At 35.4% G+C, this 12,669-nt stretch overlaps 1 protein-coding gene across 1 annotated transcript in view; it reads left to right on the top strand.

The window, feature by feature from the left end:
- The window catches only part of LOC131992146 (protein unc-13 homolog B-like), a 111,046-nt gene that overhangs the window by 15,923 nt on the left and 82,454 nt on the right, over positions 1-12,669 (top strand). Inside the window, exon 2 of the mRNA XM_059357615.1 lies at positions 1,406-1,435. Coding sequence (XP_059213598.1) covers positions 1,406-1,435 — 30 coding nt within the window. The remainder of the gene's footprint in view (positions 1-1,405; positions 1,436-12,669) is intronic.

The raw sequence follows: 12,669 nt of genomic DNA, 5'->3' as shown, positions 1-12,669 counted from the left end.
AAAACAAACAACTCATCCGTGTTCCTGCTTTTACGGACGACAGCACCGCGAGGCCGTCGGTGTGTTTGTGTGATTCAGGTGTCACGAGTCATCCACTCACCGCTGGTCTGCATATAAATGAATGTGTCAGGCTTCTATTACATGTGATCCTGTCTGCTTTTCATTACTCATGCCCACATGTGTTTACATTTCTGACTTGTTTTTCCCTACAGGTTCACCACTATATTCATTCGTGTAATTCATTTTCATTTTTCCTTTGTTTTTAACTCATAAAGTACAGGTGCATCTCATTAGAATATCATAGGAAAGTTAATTTATGTCAGTAGTTCAATTAAAAAAGTGGGAATAACACATTATATATATATATATATATATATATATATATACACATTTATTTTCCTGTATATAATCAGATTTTTATGGGGAAAAAATGACTGGTTACACCAACTGACTGTGTTAGATCAAGTCATTGACCCATATATATATATATATATATATATATATATATATATATATATATATATATATATATATATGGGTCAATGACTTGATCTAACTGACTGTGTTAGATCAAGTCATTGACCCATATATATATATATATATTTATATATATATATATATATATATATATATATATATATATATATATATATATATATATATATATATATATATATATATATATATGGGTCAATGACTTGATCTAACGCAGTCACTTGGTGTAACCAGTCATTTTTTCCCCATAAAAATCTGATTATATACAGGAAAATAAATGTGAACTAAAATGAGAAAAAAAATACAATCCACGTTTACATTGCAACACTATGGTATATAACAAATTTTACATAATTTGTTAAAACTTAAGAAAAAAAAGGTTGTATTTAGAATATTTTCTGCTCAAAATGGACGAAATGTGTAAATGTAGAAAAACTAAAAAAATTATTATATATTATATTATATTATATGTATAAGTCCACTTAAATGCAATTTAGGTGGATGAAGTATTTTATATTCATCATTTTTTTGTGGTTACACTATTTAACATCTTGCCAACCCTTATTTGTCACTGACCCATATCCACTACATACAGAATGAAATCATGTCTTAATTTATTTAATTTATTCTAATTTTAATGATTATGGCTTACATTTAATGTAGACCTAAAATTCAATGTCTCAAAAAAATTAATATTACAAAAGACCAATTTTAAAAAGTATGTTTAATATGGAAATGTATTAAGTATGTCCATCTATATGACTCAATACTTGGTTGGGGCTGTTTGACTTGAACTGCTGGAAATGGACTTTTCCATTATATTCTAATGTACTGAGATGCTCCTGTAAATAAGATGATTTAAATCTGTTTTCCAGTTGAGGCTAATCTTGTTTTCTGTTTTCTGTTACAGTGAAAAAAGCCAAGCTCCAAGGACCTCCAGGTGAGAACTTTTGTATTTGCAATCCTTTTACTTTTTTATGAACATTTAGTGTATTCGTCGCCCATCGACCAAATGTTTCACACATGAAACACAAACTCTTTCTGAGTTGTCTTTGAATTTGGAGATCAGAAAGCTGTAAAGCTGCAGGAGTTCAGAGTTGATCGATATTTCCCACATTTAGAGAGAAATGGCAGCTGGTGGACAACATGTAATACCCATATCATTTGATAAACAGCGTTCGTACGGGTACTTGAAATCCTTGAAAATGCTTGAATTTAAATGTTGTATTTTCAAGGTTTAAAAAGTGCTTGGATTTTGGATAAAGCGCTTGTAAATGCTTGAAATTCTTACTGTATTTCTCTTGCAATCTGACTATATCCATCTATAGACTATAGATAATCACATGTTCAATGTAAAAAATAATGAGTAGCCTATCTGAAATGAAGACCGTTCCTCCTAAAAGTGTAACACCATTGCTGTTGGTATGGTTCAGTGAAATCTCCCCCTTTTAGTATGTAAGTACTCATCTAAAACATGTAATTTACAACAGGTGTAAGATACTGGAAAAGCTTGAAAATTGACCTTGAAAAATGCTTGAATTTGACCACTGCTAAAGTTTATGAACCCTGGATAAAATCCAAAAATGTATCAATAAAAGCAAGTGAGACATAAAATTGAAAAACTTAAATGAACTTTTATTAAACACTTTAACTGTATGCATTGTCTCCGTTTGACTCAGTTGATCTGCACTTTGTCAGCAGTGCACTTATTTTGAATTAAAAATAAAAAAAATTAATTAAATCAATCAACTGACTAGATGTTGATGGGTAATTAAAAAAGTAAACTTTGTAAAAAAGCAAAAAACAAACGTATGAATGAAAGATTGTGTGGGATTATAAATAGAGTATATATATTTTTATATATAGGTATTTTTATATAGAGGTAGAATAAAAATTGTAAACTAAATGAACAATGCTAATGTTAACTAACCAGTTCCCTAGTGCTGGCTCAGTGAAATACTACAATGATAAAGTATTTCTGATTCAGATTCTGATAAGCTAGTATGGGATGACCTCTGCAAAGGCCAATGGTGCGTTCACATGCTCCTCAGATAGTCCCAAATGCAGAGTTCTCTGAGCTTATTAGCTTTCGTTCTTTTGTGTGACAACAAAGAGCAAAGGACGGGGATCAGGTGAGTCAGGAAATGTGAATGGTAATCATTTTTACAGCTACTCTGGAAACCCAGGAATAAAGAAAGAGGAAATGTAATTTGTATATCCACCCTGCAATTCAAATTCAGTGGGTTCTTCCTTGTCCTGCCACCTGGTTTTATGATAATGGGGCCTGTAGTTTTTACATAATCATGCTGACAAACAGACAAACCGACTGATAGTTCCTCTAGAATAGGGGAGGCAGTTTCAAAATGACCAAAAAAAATACACAAAATTACAAAAAAAAAAAAGACACAAAATGACAGAAAAAAAACGAAATTACTTAAAAAAACACACAAAATGACCAAAAAGGACACAAAATGACTCAAAGAATATAACAAAATGACAAAAAAAAGACACAGAATTACCAAAAAAGACACAAAATTATTTAAAAAAATGCACAAAATTATTTAAAAAAGACACAAAATGACAGAAAAAGACACACAATTATTTAAAAAAGACACAAAATTACTAAAAATAGAAACAAAATAACCAAAAAAGACACAAAATTATTTAAAAAAGACACAAAATTACTAAAAATAGAAACAAAATAACCAAAAAAGACGCAAAAGTATTTAAAAAGGACACAAAATTACTAAAAAAAGACACAAAATTACCAAAAAAGACACAAAATTATGAAAAAAAGACACAAAATTACCAAAAAATTAATTAAAGGGACTTTCCACACACAACACGGTAAAGTGCCATTCAAATAAAACTCACATTAAACTTTCATAACAAGGTGGGGGCCACAAAATATCATCACACGGGCCACAATTGGCCCACGGGCCGCGAGTTTGACCCATGCTCTAGATTTTACCTTTAGTTGGGAGCATATTCTGTTGCTCCTCTGAGTTTATTCTTGTTATTAAAGACATATGTTCAATAACATCTATCTCCGCTATCTCACCCCGTGCTTAGCTGAAGGGAAATTTACACAGTAAATTCCAATAATGTGGTCATTTACAAAGTACAGAGCCAGACCTTGACACAGCTCACCTACCTAAAAGCTCATTAGCTTTATTGTTTTTGGAAATATGCCACATGCGCTCATTTTCTCCTGTAGGTCAATCAGTCAAATTCTGGCAAGTCACTGAAAGCTCAGGTTGATTTTGTATTATGTAATCCAGTGTCCTTCCATGGCATGAACAGGTGAGCTTAGATCGTTGGCTCCTAAGTCCAAATCCCCAAGCTCCCCACCTCGGAAAATCCCTCTAGTGTTCAGCCTCACGCCTTCTTTTAAGCCCAGTGACGTTTCTGGCTGCAGCGGGAAGCAGCAAAGAAAGAAAGTCACTGCGGCTTTAGATCGCCTGTGACAGTTTACTCTCATTCTGAATCCCTGACTGACCCCGTGCTGGCTGAGGATAATGGCTGAGGTTAATTACCTCGCAGGTCAGACTGTGTTTTCCTTTTTCCTTTTAGGTAAACAAAGTGTTAGATGGTAAATGGGTGATTCTCGTGAACATGGTGCAGCCCAGCAAAAATCCAACAGCATTGAATACATATTTTCTTTGACCCTTTATAACATATACAATCTGAAGTCACTGTTTAATATGAATTTATAATCTATTTGAATTTTTTTTTAATGTATTTTCTGACATTTTTAGAGACACTTTGAGCAAAATTCATGACCGTAACACATTTTTAAATAGAAATAAAAAAAACAACCTAAGGTTTTTTTTCTTTTTCTTTTCTTTGGCAAGCACTTAAATATGCTCAAAGGTAGCTGGTATCACCAACATGTATTTTATTAAAATTTACACATATTTTAATTCAAACAATTCTATCATTAGCATAACATTTAACCATTTTTTCTCGTCAATTTTCATTCAGATTTTGTTCTTTATACATTGTTAAAAACCATTATGTTTGATTATATTCTGTTAAATTATACATTTTTTAACAAATGTATATTTATTTTTTATAAAGGTTATTAAATATTTATTGTATAGAAGTGTGGGGAAACCATGAAATTTGCTTTGCGCTCTGACGGCCTCCGTTTTTGGCGAAAATACTGACGGCCATATTGGGCTCATTTTTAAGAATATACTGGAAATACTGGTATCGTATGAAACTCGAAGATCTAAGGAAACTATAGGCACCATGTGTCAGGATATCGCGTCAGGAAGCTGTCGAAATAACGCTGCAAAGTTGGGCTTTTTTTTGTTTCATTCAAAAAAAGTTCAGAGCAGTGAAGCTTAAAGTTGAAGCAAGTTTTTTTTGTGAACAACTTTTTTATTGTTTTTAGAGACAAAACAAGTACAGCAGTCCGATAAAATTAAAAGGTACATTGCAATCCAATTTAAAAATAATAATAATAATTAAATAAATAAATAGAAAAAGAAAAAAAAAGGGGCCAGGGGCCAGACCCCCCACCCCCCCAACTTGGATCTCTATAAAACTCTTACAGGACATGAGAGACCATGTTCAAGAAATGCAAATAAAAATATTGATTACAGCAAATCCTTGATCTTATCTGCCATTGTTTGCCATGCTAAAATAGTATGTGAAAAATACAAAATCTGAGGATTTTCTCTTATTTGACGAAACAATTCTTGATCGAAATTAATTCTGCAATATATTGTATCTCAATACTCACCATATCGCAAAATGCTTAAAATTGCAATAATATCGTATCGTGACTCAGATATGGGGATAAAATCGTATTGTGGGGCTGATAGCCTGATTCACACCTCTACTAAATGGTGCTACCTGCCACCAACATTCACACACCAATGAAAGCAGCAGTGGTTCCACTGTTCCAATCTGAGATACTGGTTTTGGATTGTAGTCTATGCTGCCCTCCCCTCCCCTCCCCTCCCCCCCGGGCCATGTGACACCTGTCCCAGAGCAAACACCAGGCAAGTTTAGTTCAGCCTATTGTTGTCTCCCAAATGTAAACAGCAGTCACTTTTTTGGCTGCAGGGCAAAGACGGATTTGTACAGTCCGACATGAGATTTAGAACAGCAAAGGTTATGTTCACAGTGTAGATAAGACCAAATATTTCTTTGTTTTGCTCCTGTTACAGTACAGTGCAGTGAAATGAGCATTGTGTGTGTGACAAGCTGGTCTGGGGCTGATTAATTGCAGTGGTTTTTTAAAAGTTTATTTTATTAGAGGCCATTTTTCAGAAAGATAATTGACATAAGGCCTCTTAAATCATAATGGATTTGTGTTGTCAGCTTATGGTGACTCAGCAGAATCTGCAGTCAGTTTTGGTAATGAATGCCTAAACAGTTGTGCTTGTAGATGTTTCCAGAATTTAGCATTCTCAAGACAAAACAAGCTTATTATTATTAGATTTAATTCAAAATTTCAACCAAATATAGTATATGGTAAATAGTATATGGTATTGTGAATATATGATTGTATCTTGTTATCATTTTACAAACTTATCTTACCCAAGTGAATCATTCCAAACAATTTCCTATTAAATATTAACAAAATTATGTGACTTTTACTGTATTTTTGTGAAATAACTTTAGTCTGATATATACAGATGTATTAAACAACAATTTGACTATTTTAAATGTGACTTTTGTCACATTATTGTCACAGTACTGCAGCCCTAACAGTAGCAACCTGCTCAGGTCTTTCAAGGAAATGTAATCAGCCAAAATCTTTTCCAAACATTGTGCCAAACACCTGAGGCATAGGACTCTATGAAATCACCACCGCATAGTCGTGAACATTAAATCTTCGGAACGCCTTGAGGGAATTTGTTCATTTTCAGCACAAATGTCCACAAGTATGACACAAGGATGAAATTATTCGATTTTGTTGACATCATAATTTTGTGCAAAAGCACAAGCTTCTTTGCAGCAATATCCATATTTAAAGCATTACTACTGTCATAGCTACACATAAGTCTAGACATGGATGTAAACTGTAACTTGGTTGGTTTGAGGAGATATACAAGCATGATGTAGCAATTCTAGTTCTATCAATCCAATCCACTTTATTTGTATAACACATTTAAACAACAAAAACGTCTCCAAAGTGCTGTACATAGAATCAACAACAAAACAAACATTTCCATATAACAATCAGCAATAAATAATAAGTGTATAAATCTAAAATTATGCTATAAATAAAATAAAACAATACAATCAAACAGATAAACATAGTAAAATAAATAAAAGACGTAGTTAATAGTAATAAAATAAATAAAAGTCACAGAGGACCACAAAACTAACGCAAAGTTAAAAAAAAGCCGGGAAATAAAAATGGGTCTTAAGACGAGACTTAAAACACTCCACCATTGGGGCTTCTAGTATACTTTGTAATACAGAGCCTTTACACTTTCTCTCCAATATTTCTGATCTCGAGGACACAGTTTGGAGGTAACACATTACACTATCTAGTTATGTTGCAACTACAATCATTGTGCATCAAAGCTGTGTACTCTGTGTAGACCTGCCCTTTGTCTGTTTATTCAGCTTTAAGGAATGAATTACTTAACATGATACGGTTATTTATTATTCCTCTCTGCTCATGATGACCTTAGCTTGCTCTGCGTAGGGTGACGTGTGATTAATTGGAAGAGCCTTAAAGTTTACATAAGGCTGGTCTGAGATGTGTGTTTGCACTGCGTTTTCACCACCACACCTTCAGACAGATAGCTTGTTGGCTTCCTCTGGAGCCCTTTCACAATAAGATGTTTCTGTTGTTTTATACTGTATATGTTGAACTGGAGGTGCCCTTGGATGGACCAGTGAGACTGCCTGACTTTTTGGATTGATAAGGGGTGTGTGTCTGTGTGTGTGTGTGTCTGTGTGTGTCTGTGTGCGTGTGTGTGTGTATGTGTGTGTGTGTGTGTGTGTGTGTGTGTTTGTCTGTGTGTGTGTGTCTGTGCTTCTCTGTGGTTGTGTGTGTGTCTGTTTGTGTGGTTCTGTGTGTGTGGTTGTGTGTGTGTCTGTGTGTGTGTGTGTCTGTGTGTGTGTGTCTGTGGTTCTCTGTGGTTGTGTGTGTGTGTGTGTGTGTGTGGTTCTATGTGTGTGTGTGTGTATGTGTGGTTCTATGTGTGAGTGTGTTTGTGTGGTTCTATGTGTGTGTGGTTCTGTGTGTGTGTGGTTCTGTGTGTGTGTGTGTGTGTGTGCATTGTTCTGTGTATGTGTGTGTGTGCGTGTGTGTGTGTGTGTGTGTGTGTGTGTGTGCGTGTGTGTGTGTGTGTGTGTGTGTGTGTGTGTGTGTGTGTGTGTGTGTGTGTGTGTGTGTGTGTGTTCAGTCTCTGGGCCTTTCCTGCACACAGTTTCTGTCTGTGATAATTTATATTTCATTTCCTGAACAAGCTTTTCTTTCAACAACATTAAGTGCCCAGAATCCAAAATAAACTGTCCACATTATGTTCCGTCTAGAACTCCATGTACTCTACATGGACAAACTTCTCTTCAGGTGGTCCCAACAATGGTAGAAAAGTCATCCAATAGGTTTTACGTCTTTGGTTGCATGCAATATTGATGTGAGATCTGAATTTGAAATGTCAGCTTTCCATCTGCCTGCGTTTCCTTGACTAATTTATTGAAAAACTCATCATCAGTCAATAATGGATGAAGATGCTTGACTGAAGGCTCAGGGGGGAGTGGGTGGTTCACAGGATGTGGTGACGGCCTTAAAACATGGACAGGACCAGTAGCATGCATCATCCCACAATTCACCTGACTTTATTATGTCACTGTGTGTGTGTGTGTGTGTGTGTGTGTGGGTGGGTGTGTGTTTACGCCGTGTGTGTATTGGAGAGTGAGAATGAGAGTATGTGCACACTGCTGTTTGTGTTTTAATGCAGTTTAACATAGTAGAATAGGTTCTCCTTACCGCTAGGAAGGTCCTGAAAGCTACATAAGGGCAAGACTTTACGTGAAAATCAATATGTATTTTATTTAAATTTGGGATGAAGGCTGGTGGGGGCCACATGGAATTAAATTAGGTCAGTTTTGACTGCCGACAGTAAGGAAAAAAAAAAGGTAAAAGGTAATCTTCTATATTTACAACGACAATTTTATGTCTGCCTGATTCACATGACCTTGCAGGCAGCAAGATTTGCAAGATCACAACTCTGCCAAAGATTATGAGCCAGTGCAATAATTATGACCTCGCAAGAATGACTACTAATGGGAAGATTTCTATCATCACAGTTTATAATCATATCGCCCAACTCTAGCTGTAGGGGCCTGGTTATGATCTCTATTATTATTGTGTACCTTATTTTGTTACGTCCATTGATTGGGTCATGTGGTGTTTATATACAGGTAGGAAGCCCTCATTTTTGCTGCCCGCTTATGGTTACCTTTTGTTACTCTGTTACGGGCGGCTGTGGCTCAGTTGGTAGAGCGGGTTGCCCACCGATCGGAGGGTTGGTGGTTCGATCCCTGACCATGGCAGCCTACATGTCGAAGTATCCTTGAGCAAGATACTGAACCCCCAATTGCTCCCGATGCTGTGTTCATCGGTGTGTGAATGAATTCCCAATGGTGGCAGGTGGCATCGTTTAGGGTAGCCTCTGCCACCAGTATGAATGTGCGGGTGAATGAGCGCAGTCTGTAGTGTAAAGCGACTTGGTAAAGCCACCTTGGTATGAAAGTTTAATGTGAGTTTTATATGAATGGCACTTTATCGTGTTATGTGTGGAAGGTCCCTTTTAATTACTTTTTAAAGTAATTTTGTACCTTTTTTTTGGTAATTTTGTGTCTTTTTTAATAATTTGGTGTCTTTTTTGGTAATTGTCTTTTTTTGGTCATTTTGTGTCTTTTTTTAGTAATTTTGTGTATTTTTTTGGTCATTTTGTGTCTTTTTGGGGTCATTTTGTGTATTTTTTTGGTCATTTTGTGTCTTTTTGGGGTCATTTTGTGTTTTTTTTTTCAAATTATTTTGTGTCCTTTTGGTAATTCTGTGTTTTTATTTGTGTCTTTTTTAAGTAATTTTGCTTTTTTCTGTCATATTGTGTCTTTTTGGGGTCATTTTGTGTCTTTTTTTTCAAATTATTTTGTGTCCTTTTGGTAATTCTGTGTTTTTATTTGTGTCTTTTTTAAGTAATTTTGCTTTTTTCTGTCATATTGTGTCTATTTTGGGGTCATTTTGCGTCATTTTTTTAAAGTAATTTTGTGTCTTTTTTTTGGTCATTTTGATACTGCCTCCAGCTGCCTGCAGGGTATTTGAGTTTGAGACCCCTGCTTTAAAGTAAAGGGAGTGAATACTTTTGCAAGGCACTGGAGATGGCAAAAAATAGAAAATAAATCATTTTCAAGCTAGAAATTGCAGATTTCAGTGTGCAGGCATATACTGTTCCGGGCAGTTATTCCTGCTTTCTCCTCAACAGTGCAGATTGTTGTTGTTCATCAGTGTACGAATGAATTCCCAATGGTGGCAGGTGGCACCGTTTAGGGTAGCCTCTGCCACCAGTATGAATGTGTGGGTGAATGAGCGCAGTCTGTAGTGTAAAGCGATTTGAGTGGTCGCAAAGTGACTAGAAAAGCACTATATAAGTGCAGGTCCATTTACCATTTACTTTGTTTCTCTTTTAAAATAGTTTCCTCGAACCACTGTTTGTGCTGTTCTGGATAAATGCAACTTGTTTCCTTAATAAAAGTTCAGAATGCAGCAATCAGATGTGTTTCAGTCAACCAATGCGTCCGGCAAGTTTGTTTTCCTCTGCTCATCCTCTCGACTGTACTTCTAATTCTGGTAGTCGCCAAGTTGTTAAGATTATTTTCATTGACTTAGCTAGCCTACCTACCATTAACCATTTTGTTACAGATCACATTTGGCTGTTGACATTTTCTTTATGCTAAGATAACATTAGCAAGGCTATTGCCCACATAACCACAACATAATTAAACAATTTGCTTTTGGATTTGTTTTGGAACACGAGACTTGCCGCACCTTTCCCACTTATTTTGCCCCGGATAACTTTGCACGCTTGTTATTGTTAACCTCAGATTAGGTTGTGTATATGCTTGATATATGTTGTTTTATCTTGTGTGTTTTTATACCTGTGGTGGACCTTGACCAGGATATTGGCAGGGCTGATATTATCGGTTGCTACTGCATTATGGATATATCAGTTAGTATGAAAACAGTGCCCAGCTAAAGTATTCATACCCCTTGGGTGTTTCACCCTTTTGTTGCTTTTACACATGAAATCATGGTCGATATAATTTGGCCTTTTTAAAAAGAATTTGAAAAAAAAAACCTCTTTAATATCAAAGTGAAAAAAGATTTTTACAAAATAGTATCTATTAATTAAAAATCTGTAAAATAAATGATTGCATAAGTATTCATACCCTTTTAAGCATGGGTCTCAAACTCGCAGCCCGCGGGTCAATTGCGGCCCTCGTGATGATATTTTGTGGCCCTCACGTTGATATGAAAGTTTAATGTGAGTTTTATATGAATGGCACTTTACCGTGTTGTGTGTGGAAGGTCCCTTTAATTACCTTTTTTGGTAATTTTGTGTCTTATTTTGGTAATTTTGTGTCTTTTTAAAAATAATTTTGTGTCTTTTTTGGTAATTCTGTGTCTTTTTCTGGTCATTGTGTGTCTTTTTTAAGTAATTTAGTTTTTTTTCTGTCATTGTGTCTTTTTTGGGTCATTTTGTGTCTTTTTTTAGTAATTCTGTGTCTTTTTTTGGTCATTTTGTATCTTTTTTAAGTAATTTAGTTTTTTTCTGTCATATTGTGACTTTTTTTGGTCATTTTGTGTCCTTTTTTTTGTTGTAATTTTGTGTCTTTTTTTGGTCATTTTGATACTACCTCCAGCGGCCCGCAAGTAATTTCAGTTTGAGACCCCTGCTTTAAAGTAAAGGGAGTGAATAAATAATTTTCAAGCCAGAAATTGCAGATTTCAGTGTGCAGGCATACACTGTTCCGGGCAGTTATTCCTGCTTTCTCCTCAACAGTGCAGATTGTATCAGCCATATTGTGGACACCTGCTTTAAAGGGCCCACAGCCACTAAGTGGCTCTTATCTAATCCATACATCCTCTTCCCTTATCTCATCTCTTCTATTCATGGGAGTCGACCCAAATGTGGCACAAGGCATGGACTATCTAATTAGGGAAAGGCTTGAGCATCCCCCAGGCCCCTTTGTAATAATGCCTGTGTTTTGTCCTACTGTCCCCTCGAGACAGTAATTAGCTCTGCCTCCTTTCACTCACGCTGCTTGTAGGATGGACAGTGCTTTCAGACAATTCATGGCACATGGGTCACTGGGGGTCTTTCAGTCCAGCTTTTTTGTTTTGGGTCCTAATTTAATGTTTATTTATGTTGTGTGTCAGTGGAATGTCGTAAGAATCCACCTGTGTCAACTGGTTATTGTCTCATTGTGTCAAGAGTCACATTTACTTATCTGGCTGCTGTGTTAGAGGCTATGTGCAGAGTAAATGTTTTAATATGTTGCCATGTTAACCAGGGAAATCTTTGTTTAGTGTGGTCAGGTGATCAGTCTACAAAGGAGCAGCTGATGCCTTGCTTTTATTTCCCATAGACTAAAAAGTGGAGCGTGGGCAGTAGTGTGTGGAGGCTAACTCTCAGGGTTTGTTTGTGACATGACAGAACTGTCAGTTTAAAAAAAATAGGTATTAATAGCAACATATTTTGTATATTTTATCCCGAAATTTCAAGATAAATGCATCCTAGTCATGCTTTTTTATGTATTGTTGTTATATTTTTGATTCAGATTTTCATTACCACTATTATTAGGCAAAACTTGTATATGTATTTTAACTATAGTTATTTTACTATATATCATGTGTATTTAAAAGCACTTTGTTATTGTAGTTTGTAATGTTTAGAGCTCAATTTAATCATGCAAAAAAATCTCATTAACTGTTTTGATGACAAAGCAAAAACATTATCTAGTCCCAGCTTTTCATTTGAGAGAATTTGCTTATTTTCTTTGTCTTTTGTGATATTAAACTGAATATTTTGGGGGGTTTGATTGATTAAACAGAACAACTTCACCATCTCTATAGACCAACAGTTGATAAAGAAAATAATTGTCAAATTGATTGATAAGTAAAATGATCAG

This window comes from Centropristis striata, chromosome 19, assembly GCF_030273125.1.
Source record: "Centropristis striata isolate RG_2023a ecotype Rhode Island chromosome 19, C.striata_1.0, whole genome shotgun sequence".
Lineage (NCBI taxonomy): Eukaryota > Metazoa > Chordata > Actinopteri > Perciformes > Serranidae > Centropristis > Centropristis striata.
Note: the sequence above shows the minus strand (reverse complement) of the source record. Positions and strands in the feature narration are given on the sequence as shown.